General features: G+C 38.0%; 1 protein-coding gene across 1 annotated transcript; it reads right to left on the bottom strand.

Moving 5' to 3' along the window:
* Positions 1-9537: 9537 nt before the first annotated feature.
* On the bottom strand, positions 9538-10993 carry LOC120908329 (sperm-associated antigen 7-like). The gene is made up of 4 exons (XM_040319238.1): positions 10556-10993; positions 10301-10457; positions 9892-10232; positions 9538-9814 (listed from the first exon to the last, which is right to left on the bottom strand). The coding sequence occupies exons 1-4, from the start codon at positions 10632-10634 to the stop codon at positions 9645-9647; spliced, it is 747 nt and encodes a 248-aa protein (XP_040175172.1). The 5' UTR covers positions 10635-10993; the 3' UTR covers positions 9538-9644.
* Positions 10994-17519: the final 6526 nt, after the last annotated feature.

Here is a 17519-nt window from a genome sequence, read left to right as displayed (position 1 = left end):
TCTTGCTGAAGTTTACGGAAGTTACAGCCAAGCATGAGGACGATGCTGATATCGAAAAGAACTGATCCTGAATGATGTCGTCATGTAGCGTGCGGTTGAATCAATCTCATAGTGGGTGTAAGTACTGCTGCCGCTGATCGGCATCTCCTCCAGAAGTCTTGCTGACGTTTACAGAAGTTACAGCCAAGCATAAGGACAATGTCGATCAGGATGAACCTGAATACTGAACGACACCACGATGATTGTTGTTCAACAGCTCAGCATGCTACAACTGATGCCACAGCACTCGAACATGACGCGGCGGTAGAGGGTGGTAGCGGGGTCAATCCATAAAGTGGCGGAAGGCAATACACACGATGAATCGGAGGCGATGACAACACGGTGCACATGCAATAACAGAAGTGATGCGCGAAGCTTTTCCAGTATTCCAAGTATGAGCGATGATGAAAGAATAACCAGCGGCCGTATTCATACTAAATGGCGGTGTCGTCATTGTCGTGCAAGATGAACAAGATGGCGGCCACACTAAATGCAAGTGCTAGATGGCTGGTGTCTTTGGGGTTGCAGGTATCGATATCGTTGTGGCTGGTGAATCTGGCGTAATCTGGTCTAGCCATGAGGCAAATCGTTGCCTAAACATCGAATTGGCTGTCTATACCGGCAAGCACACACAGAAGCTTCTCGTTTTTGCGCATTGCAATGGCAGATGGTAGCGTCATCTCACACACAAACAAACAAACTCTTCGATACACAATCTTGTGCCGTACTGGATTGGACAGAAAAGCAGGTGCAGGCGATAAGACGTATCCCACTTCTGAGATGTAAAACCTCGAATTTTACCAATTTGAATTAAACGTTCAAGTTATAACAAAGGCACAAAATCACAAAGTAGAAGAATAAACAGAAGGCTGAAGGTGTTGTCAGTACAACGATCCGTAAACGAATGATCTTTATTTTGACATTCCTCTTATCGCACAGTTGTCACGGTGATGGTCATATTACGATCCGGCATATTGGGCACTATGGTGTTTTCAGGGTCAAATCGCCAAGATATTACACTTCAAAAAGTTTTTTTGTTTGGTTTTGATACAAGGCCCTTTCAGTTGGTCCTTTTGGTATCTTATTTCTATCCTCTAGTGATGGAAATGGATGACTTTGGATTTCTCATGTTTGCAAGAACAAACGGAGTACCCAACCTTAGGAGGCCCCCTGATGCGTGTAAAATCGGATTTATTATTGAATTTATTAAATTTTATTATTGTTATTGTTATTTTTTTGTGGTGTGGTGTTTGGATTTGGAATGTGCAGTTAGATGATTTTTGTGTATATATATAAGTCATGCCAAAAACAATATATAAATAAATAAATAAATAAATAGGGTGCTGAGAAATGATTGAATAAATAGTTTTAAATAATTGAATAACTAGGAAATAAACATGAAATAACGTTTCATTATACAAGCAAAGTTGATACTTTGAACACATAAATATAATAAATATAATAAATAGAATAAATATAATAAATGCAATAGATGTAATAAATATAATAAATAGATAAATAAATAGTAAGTACTTATTCTATTGCTACATCATTTTTTCTGGAGTGTTGAGTGCAGGTTCTATGTTGTGAGTTTTGAAGATATAGGAAATGTGTAAAAAAATTGTTGACTTTTCTTTTTATTTGAAAAAGTGTGTGATGAGGTTCTATAATGTAATATTGTTTTCTTTTATGAATTCTATAATTTTTTTTGCAGGTATTTCCACTGGTTTCCATCCATTTTTCGTGCAAGGTGTCTAGGGAGATGTCTTTATATCTTTTATATTTTTGACACTCAAAAATTTTGTGTCGTCCTGTTTCTGGGACTAGACATTTCTCACAGGTTCCATTTTCTACTATTTTCATTTTATGAAGCCAAAATTCGGAAAGATCATGCCCGGCCAGTATTTTGTTAATTGTTTTTACTTCATTTCCGTTCAGGTTAACCTGTTTGTGCCATAGTTCTGTTTTGAAAACATTTTGGAATTGCATAAATTTTTTCCCTTTATTCCTGCCCAGGTCTGTGTACCATTTTTTTGTTTCCTCTTCCATTTCTTTTTTGAAATATTGGGTAGCGTCTGTGTATCTGATCTTGTTCTTATAGAACCAATTTGTTAAAGTGCCTTTTTTTGCCAGTTCATCTGCTCTATCATTTCCATCAATGCCTACATGTGATGGAATCCATACAATATCTGCTTTAATATTTGTTGCTGTTTTTATAATATTGTAACAAATTTCCTCTATTTTGTTATCTGTCATTGCTTTTTGTAGAATGTAACATGATGTTAGACTGTCTGTGAAAATTACTGGGTTGTCTATATTGTTTTCTTGTGCTAAAAGTAAGGCTTTTTCGATTGCTATCAGTTCGGCGGTGGTTATGGAGGTGAATTTTTTAATCTATAGCTATAGTAGTAATGTTGTGGTTTGTAAATCCCTATGCCTACTTTATTTCCGGCAATGCTTCCATCAGTGTAGATGGTGGGTCTGTTATTTTCGTACTTGTTCATGTGTTCAATGGTAATTTGTTTCAAAATTTGAGAGTTTGTTTTTGTTTTTGTTTCTATCGTGTCTTTAATTTTTGTATTTATTTTGATGTGTGTGGTTATATCGTTGTTCTTTGCAATGTATATGTTTAATCTCACTATTTCGGATAATTTATTTTCCGCGTTTCGGTGTAACTTTCAAACCTTTAATATTTACCAGAAGTTATTCGTTGTGCAGCAAAATTGGAAGAGAGAGTTTATTCGCGACATACACTGTTATTTATAAACTACTCGATCGAGCCGAACACTCGAAATTGAACGAAGAATGTTCGTGTTTCGTTAAGCACGATATGAAGTGACAGGGCTGTGCCTGAACAGTATAATTGTTTTAGAATTTTATTGTCTTTTTCTTACGTTGTTTCATGTATTGTTTTTTTTTTTCTTTTTTTTGTATTTTGTTCTTTGATGTATTTGTAGTTGTTGTCTAATGATTGGTGAGTAGACTAAATCTTTGGCTAGTTCCTTACGTACTATAAATCTACTTCTGATATTGAAAGGTATTTCTGCTGCAATGGCATGCAGAGTATTTATGGGGTAGTTTTGGTGCAACCTGTAGCTTTTCTTAGTGCCTGGTTGATAGTTGAATTCATGGTTTTGTATTTGTTTTTGTTGTTATTGAGAGTGTATGAAGCTCCCGTTTCCATAGCGTTTCTGATTGTTGCCCGGTATATTTTTAAGCTGTTTTTGGGGTTATTTTTTTGCGTGCTTATAATTTTCAAGAAGTTTAGCCTGTTTGTAGCCTTGTTAACACTTTAAGCGCCGTGTCATATAAATTCGCATGAGCTTTGTTTCAATGACGCTCACGGCTTTGATAAAGAATGAGGAGTTGACATGTGCGACGCTTACCGCAATGAAACAAAAGAGTGATAACAATCGCACGAGAAACTGTCGCTCTCATCGCTCTCTTGCCATGCGCTACGTGCTCACTCAAAAACTGTGACGTCAGGCTGGCGGTCAAAGTGTTAAGTAGTAGTTCGATGTGTTTGTGGAAATTGAGTTTTGGGTCTATTACTGTTCCTAGATATTTATATGTGTTTGTGTGTTCTATGCTATTATTGTGTATGTTGAGTTGTATGGTGTGATGTGATTTTCCGAAAATCATAAATTTTGTCTTGTTTGAGTTTATGTTAAATTTTAATTGTTCTGTTTCTATTGCGAAAGCATTTAAGGCGTTTTGTAGGTTATTTTGTAGCTCTCTTTCGTTTACTCCACTGCTGAGAATAACGAAATCATCCACGTACTGTATTATAGTATTTTTGGTGTTTGTTTGGTTTATAGCTTTATGTATATCTTTGGTATATAAGTTAAAAAGTGTTGGTGACATAACATCTCCTTGTGGTAGTCCATCTGTCACTAGCATTTTGCATGTTTTTTATTGCTTTCTATTATTAAAGTTCTATTTCTAAGAAAGGAGTAGGTCCATTTTATAATTTGAGGTGGGATGTCTGATTTTATCATTTGTTCAACGAGGATTTTTGTTGAAACATTATTATATGCTTTTTCCAAATCTATGAATATTGCTCCACTTATTCTATTTAGTCTTTGGTTGTGATTTATTTGGTAATTGAAATAGTTAATGCATTGGTTTATGGTTCTTTTGTTTCTGAATCCAAAGGATTTTTCCGGGAGTATATTTTTGGTTTCAATATATTTATTTAATTTTAATAATACTGCTGAGTTTAGGACTTTGGTTATTGTGGGTATAAGTGATATAGGTCTATAGTTGTTGGGATCATTTATATTTTTCTTTGGTTTATTAATTGCTATTATTTTAATTTGTTTTAGTTCTTTGTTTATTTTACCATTCTCCCACATTTTGTTTCCGTCTGAATTTGTGTTAGTGATTCGTCGTTTATGTTTCTTAGCGTTTGGTATGTAATTTTGTCTAAACCGGGTGTTGTATTTTTTTTTTTGTTTCAGTATGCTTTTCCATATACCTGAATTTATAAGTTCCGTATCTATCGGTAGATTTGTACTGAAAAAAGTTCTAAATTTGGATTTTTTATTGTTTGTGAAATTTAAATTCATAAATTCCTTAGCATAGGTCTCTTCATTGTGAATTAGGTTTGACTCTTTATTGATGGTATTGGTGTTGCTAATATTTCCTAACAGATTCCATAGTTCTTTACTACTTGTGTTTTGTGTCTGTTTATTTTTTTCATGTTCTTCTCCGTTTGTTTTTCTTTTGCTTGTTTTATGTTAAGTTTGAATATTGCTGCCCTTTTGCGGAATTCTATGGCATGTTCAATGAGTTTTGTACTGTTGAATGTTTGTCTTGCTATATTTTTGTCCTGCAGGGCCTTTTTTATTTCGTTATTCCACCATGATTTTAGTGTAAAATTGATTTTTTGTTTACTATTTTGTATGATTTTGTATACTTTCTTTGTGAAATGTTTTATGTTTATTATATCTTTTCCTTTCATATGTTTAATGTTTTTAATTACCTTATTCATGTTTATTATAGTATGTTGTATCGGTTTTGTGGAGTGTTTTTTAATTGTTATTTTTATTATTTTGTGGTTGCTTGCCCCTATGTGTTTTTCCAGAATAGTTTTGTTGATTACGTTATGGATTTTTTTGGATATAATTGTTAAATCAATGGACGTCTGTCTCTTGTTGTGGTCTGTTGGGACGTGAGTGTATGTGTTATTTTTGAGGATAATGAGGTTTGAATTGTCTATTTCTTCTTTTATTGTGTTTCCTTTTTGATCGATTCTATCATCTCCCCAGTATGTATGATGTGCATTAAAATCGCCAGCTATTATTATGTTTGTGTAAGTTTGTGTGTTATGTGTTATTTTTGCTAAAGTGTCTTTTATTGTCTGCTTGGTGGTATTTGGAGCTATATATATTGATATTATAATTAAATTTCCAGAGTGTATCAGTATTGTTGTTATTTGAATTTCATCACTTTCATATATTAATTTAATTGGTTTGTATTTAATTCCTTTTTTAATTAGAATGCAGCTTCCTCCATATCCATCTTCCCTGTCTGTTCGTATTATGTTAAAACCTTTAATTGATATTTTATTTTCATTTTTGAGCCATGTTTCCTGCAAGCAAGCTACATGTTATTTTTGTTCATGTAGTATGTGTGTTATTTCGTCCCTATTTTTCCGTATGCTTTGTATGTTAGTTTGTAGTATATTTAGTTGTTCCATGTTTAATTATTTATAGAGAATAGGTTAAATATTATTAAGATTGTTTGTGTAATTGGTTATATAAATAGGGTTTTTATTTTAATTTTTGTAAGTTTTATTGTGATGTTTCTTTGTAGTCTATTTCGATTGTTCCTTGAATGTCTATCTCATTGAGATACATTTCAGTATCACTATAGTAAGTGATTGGTACAGTATATAGTATAGTATTGGTGGCACTTTCATCTGTTGCGTTTGGATTCGTTTGTGTTTCTGTGTTTTCGATTTCTGTGTGTTTTTCTTTTCTGTGTGGTTTTCTGAATCATTGGTAATGGTTGTTAAATTCGTATTTTTTTTTTTGGGTTCTGTGTTATTATGTAGGTACTTATTATTTGTTGTGCTGTTAATTTTTTTTTGGTGTATTTTCAATTGATTTTGATGTGTTTTTATCATCTTCGCTTGTTTCGTCTATTTTTCGTTTTTCGTTCGTTATAGGCGTTTGATTGCCTCTCACTATTGATGAAAATTTTTCTCTTATATATATTCTAGGAATAGCTGGCACTGGGGTCCCTTCGAATTTTTCTTGCTTCTCTTATTGTTATTCTTTTTTTTGTTTGAATTCTTTTTATTTCCACCTCGTCTTTCCATACTGGACAATCTTTGTCTAAAGATGAGTGGTTTTCACCGCATTGTGTGCATTTTAGAGGGTTTGTGCAATTCTCATGAAAGTTTTCTCCACATTTGGCGCAAATTTTTTGTCGACTGCAATTATTTTTTGTATGCCCAAAAAGCATGCATTTCATGCACCGCATTGGGTTTGGGATAAATAATTCTACTTTTTCGGTGAAGTAACCTATTTCTATGTTTCTGGGAAGCACTGTAGATTTGAAAGTTATGATGGCGGTTCTTGTGTTTCTGAGAACACCATCTTGGCTTTTTCTCTTCATTATGTATACCTCTGATACATTTTAAGGTTGAAGACCTTCTAGAAGCTCTTCTTCACTCAAAAACATGCACGCATCACTTCTGATTATTCCCTTGCTTTGATTTAAGGTTTTGTGTCCGTAAACATCCACTTCGATGGCACAATCACCGTGTTTTAAATTAATATTTTTTAGTTTTTTTGCTTCGGTTTCATTTTTAACACGCATCAGTATTTTGCCGTCTCTAAGTATGGACGTTTGTAATGGCCTACATCCAATCGCCATTTCAGTTGCCTTTGCGAACAAAAATGGGTTGTAGCATGCCACACTTTTGCCGGGAGTTTTACTCTCCAACACCATAAACACCTCTTCATTCTTCACTGTCTCACTGAAATTTAAATTGATACGCTCACCTCTTGTTTTTCTTTTTTTTTTGTGTTTTTGTTTGATGTTTCCCCCAAGATGCCGAAATAAGACCCGAAAGTCTTATTTCCTCCCGGGTCTATGACCCCCATCTTCCTCTCCCCTCCCTACCACTTTGCTTGATTTTTTTTTCCACTCTGTATGTATGTATCTATTTTTTTTGTAAGGATACTTTGAAAAGAGGAACAACACAACACTTTGTTTTTCAACTGTTTTTATTTTCGCCACTCCAAAATTGGGTATTTTTCGGTTCTGTTTGAAAAATTTATTTTTTTTTAACTATTGATAGGGTTGATCTGCTCTGTGGAACGGTTTGTGTAGGAGTGGGAGCACAGACACGGGCCTAAGGCATGGTATTTGTCGAAAAAATCACTTTTTAATTTTTTGTGTATTTTTTAAAATAAAATGACAAAATTCAGGTGTTTAGTATGCTACAATCTGCACTCCCATCAAACATTGCGAGGGTTGCGAATGATATCATCTGCCCGAAATCTTATGGTATTTTAAAAAATGTTAGATTTTTATACATGGATTATTTTTTTTTTTGCAGTAGTATTTGTGAAAAAGATCACTATTGTAACGTCCGGACTAATATCGCCCACTGTGCTCTCAACCCGAACCCCAAACGCAGCGGCATAAACGCATTATACCTTGACCGCTGGAGCACCCGGTGTGCTAGATGAACTGTCATAGAATAAAGCTCTCTTCTTGGCGCGACATTGAACTGAACAGACGTAAGCCACTGACTTCTGCGTATAATTATTTGTGTGCTCTTCCGAATTGTGATAAATCTTATTAAAACGACCAATTAACCTTCCGCCAACCGTAAAACGCTTGGTCGTTACACTATTTATTTTTTTGAGGAATTTTAAAAAAATGACAAAATTCAGGTGTTTAGTTTGCTAAAACATGCACTGTTATACCAGCTCTCGAGGTGCTATAATTATAACTGCTAAAACTAAGGGTGAAAAACTACCAAGGCTGGCAAGCTCTTTAATGCGAGGGCTCTGGGGCGGTGAACTTGTATGGCGTGCGAGCCCACGCGCGCCCACGCAAATCGCTGTCAATTGCATGGCGGGCTGTTATACCTGCTCTCGGGGTGCTATAATTATAACCTCGTCAAACATTGCGAGGGTTGCGAGTAGTATCATCTGCTCGAGATCTTATGGTATTTTAAATAATATTAATTTTTTATTCATAAATTATTTTTTGTATTGTTATTTGGCAAAAAGATCACTATTTCAATTTTTGTGGATTTTTTCAAAAAAATTTGTACAAATCCTGGTGTTTAGTATGCTACAAATCGCACTGTTATAGCTGCTCTAGAGGTGCTATAATTATAACTGCTGAAACTAGGGGCGAAAAAACTGCCTAGGCTCGCAAGCTCTTTAATGCGAGGGCTCTGGTGCTATGAACTTGTATGGCGTGCGAGCCCTCGCGCGCCCTCGCAAATCGCTGTCAATTGCATGGCGGGACTGCTAAAACTAGGCGTGAAATAACTACCAAGGCTCGCAAGCTCGCGTGCGAGCCCTCGCGCGCCCTCGCAAATCGCTGTCAATTGCATGGCGGGAAAGGACAGAGAAATGATGATCAGTACGGCGTCCCGCCATGCAATTGACAGGGATTTGCGAGGGCGCGCGAGGACTCGCACGCCATACAAGTTCACCGCCCCAGAGCCCTCGCATTAAAGAGCTTGCGAGCCTTGGTTTTTCACCCTTAGTTTTAGCAGTTATAATTATAGCACCTCGAGAGCAGGTATAACAGTGCGATTTGTAGAATACTAAACACCTGAATTTTGACATTTTAGTTTTCAAAAATCCACAAAAATTTAAATAGTGATCTTTTCGCCAAATACTACCGCACAAAATATAATTCTTGAATAAAAATCAACGATTTTTTAAAATATCATAAGATTTCGAGCACATGAAATCTTTCGCAACCCTCGCATTGTTTGACGGGGTATTATAGCCATCGATTGAGCAAACCAATGAAGCTATGGAGCTTTCGTTATTTTTCTATGGATGGTGTCCTTTCCGTTTTAAGTTCGTAGGCTGAAATTTCAGCCTGTCAGCTGTTTGCATTGTATCGCAGTTTTCGAGCAGCTATCAAAGTGGGTATAATATACAGGTGGGCTTATCCCAAAGTGTATGAATTTAGAAGGCTGATTTTTATTGCTTCTGTTTCTGAATGAAGATTTTAAGAGTGTTTTGAGTATTCATCAAGCCTCCAGAAAGCTTGTTTGAACAAAAGTTTTCAACCTTCCTGTCAAAAAGTGATATTTAAATTTGGTTTGAAAAACATGCTATGAGACCACCTGGACTACATACACTTTCATTCTAGATTCCACCACGTGATCTCTTTAATGCACCTTGGGGTAAATGTAAACAACACCGTGTTTTCGAGCAAGTACACGAATCTAGTTCTAGCTTTGAGGCTAGAATAATCTGGACTGAAAATTGCAGGCTAGTTTTTTGTATGGTTTTGTATGGAGTGTTTACATGATTTCAGCCTCCAACTGTCAAACTCCATACAAAAAACTAACTAGAATCGTGAAGGGCCCCGATATTTGATTTTCTAGTCGTTTAAGCTTTATCTGTGGCGCCTGGGATATGTCTTGATGCCTGCGAAGATACTTCAGTCGAATATGGCCCTTCCTCAGGTTCTTTATGGTGAGTTTTAAGTCGTTTCTTCGTTAGTATGTCTGCCATTGTTTGTTCAATTGAGCGTACGTCTTTTTTGTTTGCACTAGGCACTAAAACGTAAATTAGTTTTGAAATTAAATATTGCTTTTCTTTTATGATCTATAATTACTATAAAATATAGATTTACCATATCCGTATGATGCATTGATTTCAGTTTTACGAACATTTTCCATTTTCACTTCTTCACTGAAAAGTTGCATGTATTTCTTAGTGCAGCTGGAAACTGGTGTCAACTTTTCAGCTCTCGTTATATGTAAATCATTTGTGTCACCCGATTGCTTCAAATGCTTTAATCGACGTTTTTCGGCATACTGTGCAGCAGTTTCTTCGTTCCAGACTTCACCGTTTTTTCGAGCATTCAGCTCATCTTCACATGGAAGATGCTCTTTTTTGTACACTACTATATATCGTTCGCCTTCCATTCCAAAACTCATTCCTGAAAGCCCAGCCGTTTCTGACACATCATGCCTGAAATAAGAAAAGCGTATGCATGATGATTATTACTTACATCAACTCGTGAGATTAATCATACTTACACTATGGATCGGTGAACTTTATCCATCGATTGAAATTCTAAATTATGCCGATTTTCATCCTTCATAAATCGCCCTAAGCGTTCTTCTACATACGTTCGAAATCGATTTAATTCCTCACGTTGCCTGTTTTTCACGCATTCATACTCCTTTCTTTGTTCTAGAGAATCAATTATTATAACAATCACGAATGCAGCCTCTTACAAATATGTATTGAAATACTTTATGTATCATTTGATGTTTCAATCATCAACTTACTTTCATACATGTTAGTGCCCTTTTGTTGCTTTGATGGAGGTCGATCCATTGATCCCAATATTGAACTAAGAAGGTCCATTTTACCGTTTAGCCAATATACCAAACAACTTTACAAGTTTTACGATGAAGTATTTACATTGCAGGATGATTTTTGGGCAAAGTGGTTAGAAAGGAGGTGTCGTCATACAGAACATTTGGCCATCAAGGCTTTAGAAAAAAGCACAAAACCAGGATCGACGGCAGTTGTCAAAAACGACGAATGTTGCTGGTTTACAAGTATGATAAATGAATTGTTTTCGTTCAATAAATATTTGTATAGCACAACAAACTTGTACTTTGCATGCACACTTTATAAATCGGCATTTTCAACGTGATATTGCGGCTGCTGCCTGTAAACAAATATCGACGACTGTTGTCAAACTGAATCTCAAAATAGCAACATGCCCAAGGTGGAATGTATAATGAGGTGTAGTTATAGCGCTTTTGGCGATCCCCCCCCTGGGCTCCGATTTTGACAGATGGTTTTCCGCTTGTAGATGTATTGATGGATTTTTTACGTTTTGCATGGTCAATATTTGGTGGAGATCAATTTGGATGAATAGTTTAGTTTATTAGAACACAGCCCGTGATTTCCAATGAAAATTTTCCTAGGAGAACTTGAAACGTTCGCCAAACGCGGAAAACTAACTGTCAGTTTTCTTCGTCGATTCTTCTTCCACCTAGCTGTCAAAACGGGCTTATAACTTGACCTGATATCTTTACGGTCCTTGGACCTGATATCTTTACGGTCCTTGAACATGCCAAACGCTAAGAAGACACCTCCTCAAGGTGGAATGTATAATGAGGTGTAGTTATAGCGCTTTTGGCGATCCCTCCCTGGGCTCCGATTTTGACAGATGGTTTTCCGCTTGTATATGTATTGATGGATTGTTTACGTTTTGCATGGTCAATATTTGGAGGAGATCAATTTGGGTGAATATTTTAGTTTATTAGAACACAGTCCGTGATTTAAAATGGAAATTTTCCTTCGAGAACTTGAAGCGTTCGCCAAAAGCGGAAAACTAACTGTCAGTTTTCTTCGTCGATTCTTCTTCCACCTAGCTGTCAAAACGGGCTTATAACTTGACCTGATATCTTTACGGTCCTTGCACCTCCTCTATATTCCACCGTGCCTATACCCATTTTGATATAAAGTCTGTTCCCGAGTTACGCGGTTTCTGCGTTCCCGACGAATCCGCGTAACTCGAATATCCGCGTATGTCGAATTTCACGTTTTGACTAAAATACTATTGATTACTCGGAGTTATTTATATAATTTAGTACTTTTCTACACTTTACCATTTATTTGATATAATTCGTCCAGAAAATTATTATATTTCTGGCTTTTAAGCGGTTTCAATTTGTTAACATAAATGCAATTTATACCGAACTTGACGCAAATTGTACTGATTTGCAAAGTGGGTAGAAAGGAGGTGTCGTCATGTAGAACAATTGGGCATCGAGGCTTTAGAAAAAAGCACAAAACCAGGATCGACGGCAGTTGTCAAATGCGACGAATGTTGCTGGTATTTGGATATGATAAATGAATTGTTTTCGTTTGATAAACATTTGTTTAGCACTAAAAACACGTATTTTGTATCCACACTCCATAAATCGGCATTTTACAAGTTATAATGCAGCTGCTGCCTGTACACAAATATAGACGGCTGTTGTTAAACTGAATCTCAAAATGGCAACATGCCAAACGCTAAGAAGACACCTCCTCTATATTCCACCTTGCTGATTTGACATTTAATCTGTCAAATTTAGAAAACCGCGTATCTCCGAACAAGGTGTGTTTATTAAGGAGGTGAATTGTTAGCGCGTTTTCCGGGCGCCATCATTGAGTATTGTTATGTCAAATCGCATACAATTTTCTATACCCCCCTCCAGCCCTCCCCGATTTTAATACCGGAGCCCCCAGTATTGTTATGTCAAGAGAAATGTCAATTTGCTCTGAAGCACTTCACCTCCTAATATCCATACACCTTGTCTCCGAATCCGCGTATGTCGAGAACCGCGTAACTCGGGAACAGACTGTAGACTTTGACACGTAACCGTTCAATTAGACATACAGCGAAAACTTCGCGCGCGACGAAAAATAGCTCAAAATTTTACTCTGTGTAGATCAAAGTAGCTCATTTGACTCAGTCAACCAACTTGTTTTATATTTGAAAACACATAAAAATAGGTTAAAATGTGTTCAAATATAATGTTTTGCGTTTGACATTAATCTGACTTGTAAAAAAACTTGATAATTCGATTGTTTCATATGAAGCAAAATTGTCGCGCGCGGCGAGCAGCTCTGTTTGCAAAATTGAGCTACTGTTTATGGCGCGCGACGACGTTGTCGCTGTATGTCTATTTGAGCGGTAACCGTTCAAATAGACATAGAGCAACAACGTCTAGCGCGGCGAAAAATAGCTCAAAATTTCACTCTGTGTAGATCAAAGTAGCTCATTTGACTCAATCAACAAACTTGTTTTATATTTGAAAATACAGTGGAGCGCCGTTTGTCCGGGCTTCTCGGGACTTGAACTCGCCCGAATAAGCGAATAACACGGATAATGAGTCAAATGATTATTTTATCGCCAATCACTGATAAGGTTCTGAAAAATTTTCTTATTTTTCGATAAAAAAAAACCCAGTTTTCATTAACTTCTTGTTTTTCCAATGAGAATATTTGAAATTTGTCATGAATTATAGTGTTTTTTGTTATGACCATGTGCTCTTATAACCGCTTTTTCAAATATCCTCCTCTTGTCCTAACGCAATGTCACCTTTGTATTGAACTGTCATTTCTCAACAGCACGGATAAACGGAAAGCCGGATAAAAGGAACACCGGTGGACATAAAAATAGGAAAAAAATGTGTTTTTTTTGCGTGCACTACATGTGTCATCGCCAACAGTTCAAGGCGTACTGAATTTGCAATCGCCGATTTTTGCCTTTTATACTCTCAATTTTGGTGCGCTACTTATCTGAGCTACGAGTGTCGATAGCGTTTTGCAGCAGTATAAAAGGAGAGCCAAACCGTGTTGCGCTTCATTCTTCCATCAGTGGTCAAGGTGAAAGGTTGCTATTTAAAAATTCCACAAAATCATCATGGGTCGCGGAAAGCACTGCACTCCAGAGGAGCGGAAACATATTCAGGGTTTGTATCGTGAGAACGTGCCTATCAAAACAATCTGCAAGGCGTTCGGCCGTTCGCGGACGTTTGTGGACAACGCCATTCGTAGCGAGGCTACGGGTAAATCCACAGGTCGTCCGCGAAAAACAACGGCTGACGTTGACGCGCAGATGGTTGAGATAATCAGGGCGGACCCTTTCAAAACTTGCAATCGTATTAAGCAGGAGCTTAGATTGCAAGTTTCGGCGAAAACGGTGTCGCGCCGTTTACACGCCGGTGAGTTCTGTGCCCGGAAACCACGAAAGTTCCAAGTTCGTAAGCTAATGCCGCACCACGTAGAAGCGCGCATTCGGTTAGCCGAAGAGCATTTAGCTGCATCCATCTTTTGGTGGGGCAACATATTTTTTTCGGATGAGTCCAGAATCAATCAATGGATGGTTCGGACGGCACTAAATACGTCTGGCGCCTTCCTAAACAGGAGTATCATCCAAAAAATACTATAAAAACCCTAAAGCACGGAGGCGGCCACGTAATGGTGTGGGGTTGCTTCTCCTGGCACAGCCCGGGTCGTTTGTTCCGTATCAAAGGGACACTGAACTCGGAAGAGTATAGAAACATACTACGTCGTAAGATGTTGCCACACGCCCGACAAAAATTCGGAGACGAAAAGCATTACATCTTTCAGCACGATAACGACTCAAAGCATACATCGCGATTAGTTAAATGTTTTTTGGCAAACGAGGATGTGCAAGTTCTACCGTGGCCTGCGTTGAGTCCAGACCTCAACCCGATTGAGAATCTGTGGTCAACTCTCAAGCGTCAGCTTAAGAACAAGCATGCACGTTCTGCCGATTCGCTATGGAGACGCTGCAAGGCTATGTGGAAACGCATACCCAGAAGCGAATGCCGTAACCTCATCGGCGATGTGGCCCTACGCTGTGAGGAAGTGATAGCGAATAACGGTCAACACATTGACCGTTAGAATATGTTTCCGCTCTGTGGCACACCGCAACACCACCTCCCAACAACCACTTAAACAGTCCTTTTCAGGGCTACCAAATATTTCTGACAAGAACTATGTCTTTCGGTCGCAGAAAAAATTCCAATTTTTATGTCCACCAGTGTACCCGGATAAACGGCGCTCCACTGTACACAAAAATAGGTTAAAATGTTTCCAAATCTATTTTGTTGCGTTTGGCATTAATCTTCCAAGCGCCACAGATTAAGCTTAAACGACTGGAAAATTGAATATCCATAGAAAAAATGAAAGCTCCACAGCTTCATTGGTTTGATCAATAGATGGCGTATTACAACTCATCATTATATTGCTATCCTTTTCTTGCAATGTGTTTCGACAAGTTTCATCTTATCATGACCTATATAGCCTTCTGAGCAAAAATCCATATGAATGGTCGTGTGGTCAGATACGTGGGTATCAACACCAACGACCATTACTCAAATCTCACTTGCTTCAGTGCTGGTGGTTTTCATTGGAGTTTAGTATTTAAACAATCGCATCGCCGTTCTAGTTCTAGCGATGCATAACTTCAATGCAAAACCATACAACAGTACAGAGGAAACGAGAAAGCTCTCCTCCAAGCGATGAAGCTCAGCTGGTTGGGGTATCCCACCTACAGATAGCGCCACCAGCTTTTTTGCTATTTTTAGAATGCATGAGTCGTTTGCCGTCTGCTAAACGAAGTCTTTCTATATTCCGTTTAGGTAGAGAGCTTGAGTCGTTTAGAAGCCGTTTAGTGGTCGTTTAGTGGACTTGTGGCACTTGGGGCACGTTTGTTTGCCTGCAACTTGAAAAATGCTACATGCGTTTGGAATTCAAAATTTTATCCATTAAAATTTAATGTTCATAATAAGTAGAAAATGTCATTTGTGTGAATTCCGAGAATTGCTCGTTAAAGAAAATCATTTAAATTTGAATTTTAATCTCGCTGTCAGCGGTTAAAGCACCGACAAACCGACGTGACACTGGCGTTACAAAAGTGTCCCACACGAAAGTACTGTCATTTACCAGTGAGGCGATCACTTCTGTCAAAATAAGCTCTGTTCACTGCTGCTTCGATGTAAACAACTTTTCTAAATACAAATTGCGAAGGAAGTGTGAGGCACGATTTTGTGAGAATTATTGGATAAAACACCCAGGAAAATCATTTTATAAGTTTCCAAATCAATGCAAAAGATGTGAGAAGTACATAAAACAATACGCATTGGAATTTGCGAAGAAAAACAAAAAGGGGATTTAGCAGTTTCTTTTCTGTGTCAGTGTAGTAAGCGAATCATTATAGAGATGGCGCTAGTGTTTAACGTATTTTTATTTGAAATAAGGAGACAACTTTTGAAGCTCATTTTGTTCGAAGTGTCACTTCGGTTTGTCGGTGGTTAAAGCTTACCCGACAGACAAAGAGAATGAAATTTTCAGACGAGGGGTAGGTAGAAACACAAGGTGGGGGTCCGGCTCAAGATCGGATCCGAAGTCCGTTGTTTTGGGCTAAATATTAAAATTGGTGGATGGAGCACTACCACGGAGAGAATGCGCTCTATTGCATGCCTTTAAAATGCACGAGGCGCTCTCACTGAAAAGAACGCTCGCTCGCGCTGTTTCATTGTATGTTCCTCATGCCCCTTCCTTTCCGTTTCTTTCGGCTTGCGCTGCGCTGAACTGGTGCCCCAATTGATTCCAGCGAGTTGTGCTGCGCTGGACTGAAACCCCCTCCCGCTCGTTTCTTTCTTAGCGCGCTGTGCGCTTCCTTTCACACGGATTTGGTGCACCCGAATCAAAAGAAAAACTTTAACACATCAAACTTGGTTTATAAATATTTTATCACTGGTATTACAAATAAAAGCAACTTTTGATTGATAGCTTCACACAATCTACCTTCAAACCACAAACATTATTTATAAAAGTCACACACTTTTTCATTCTCTTTGCTAGTAGGGTAAAAAGAAATTGATCGTTAAAATAATTGATTAAATTTAAATGGTTGCGTTCTCAGTAGTGCTCCTGCCGAAATCTGCCAATATAATCTGGCCACACTGGTCCGCAGGTCAGGCGAGCTTTTTGGCGGCCACCGCAAGGTGTTATAAATGACAAGGTGAAGTTGTTCAGAGCAAAATGACATTTCTCGACATGACATATCTCTTCCGGGGGCTCCGGTATGAAAATCGGGGAGGGCTGGTGTGGGGTAATGGAATTTGTATGCAGAGAGTGACAGATGTCCCCCACAATGTCGCCCAGCAAAAGCGATAAAAATCAACCTTCTAAATACTAACCTAACCTAGGATAACCTTGGTCACAAGTACTGCAAACCGACGTCGCCAGCGAGCGAAACTCGCAAAGATTTGGAGGCGCTGGCGACGGTCGTTTTGACGTTTTGCGACGGTCTTTGACCTTTCGAGCGAGCTTTTGCTCTGCGGGCCAGTGTGGCCAGATTATATTGGCAGATTTCGGCAGGAGCATTATTGAGAACGGAAACATGTAGGCAGCGGTAATCGCTGATGCGGGCGTGCGGGCGTTTTCTGAAAATGTATGGAATTTGACACACGCAGAGGGTGACAGTTTTCAACCGCATGCGTCAGGATCAAACAATTTTGATTTTTCCGCACGCACGTCCGCACGCCAGCAGTAGCGATTACTGCTGCCTTAACCTTCGTTTCTATGAACAAAAATACACCCCCATCTTTATGACCTACCCGGATAGGTCATACATTTTGTATGAGAAATTGCACTTGATCGTGGTAAATTGTGCATGACTTCTGTTTTGGTTGTTGAAATGACTTCAAA

This window comes from Anopheles arabiensis, unplaced genomic scaffold (genome assembly GCF_016920715.1).
Source record: "Anopheles arabiensis isolate DONGOLA unplaced genomic scaffold, AaraD3 Autosomal_pericentromeric_contig0024, whole genome shotgun sequence".
NCBI classification, from domain to species: domain Eukaryota; kingdom Metazoa; phylum Arthropoda; class Insecta; order Diptera; family Culicidae; genus Anopheles; species Anopheles arabiensis.
This window is presented reverse-complemented; position numbering and strand designations above follow the sequence as displayed.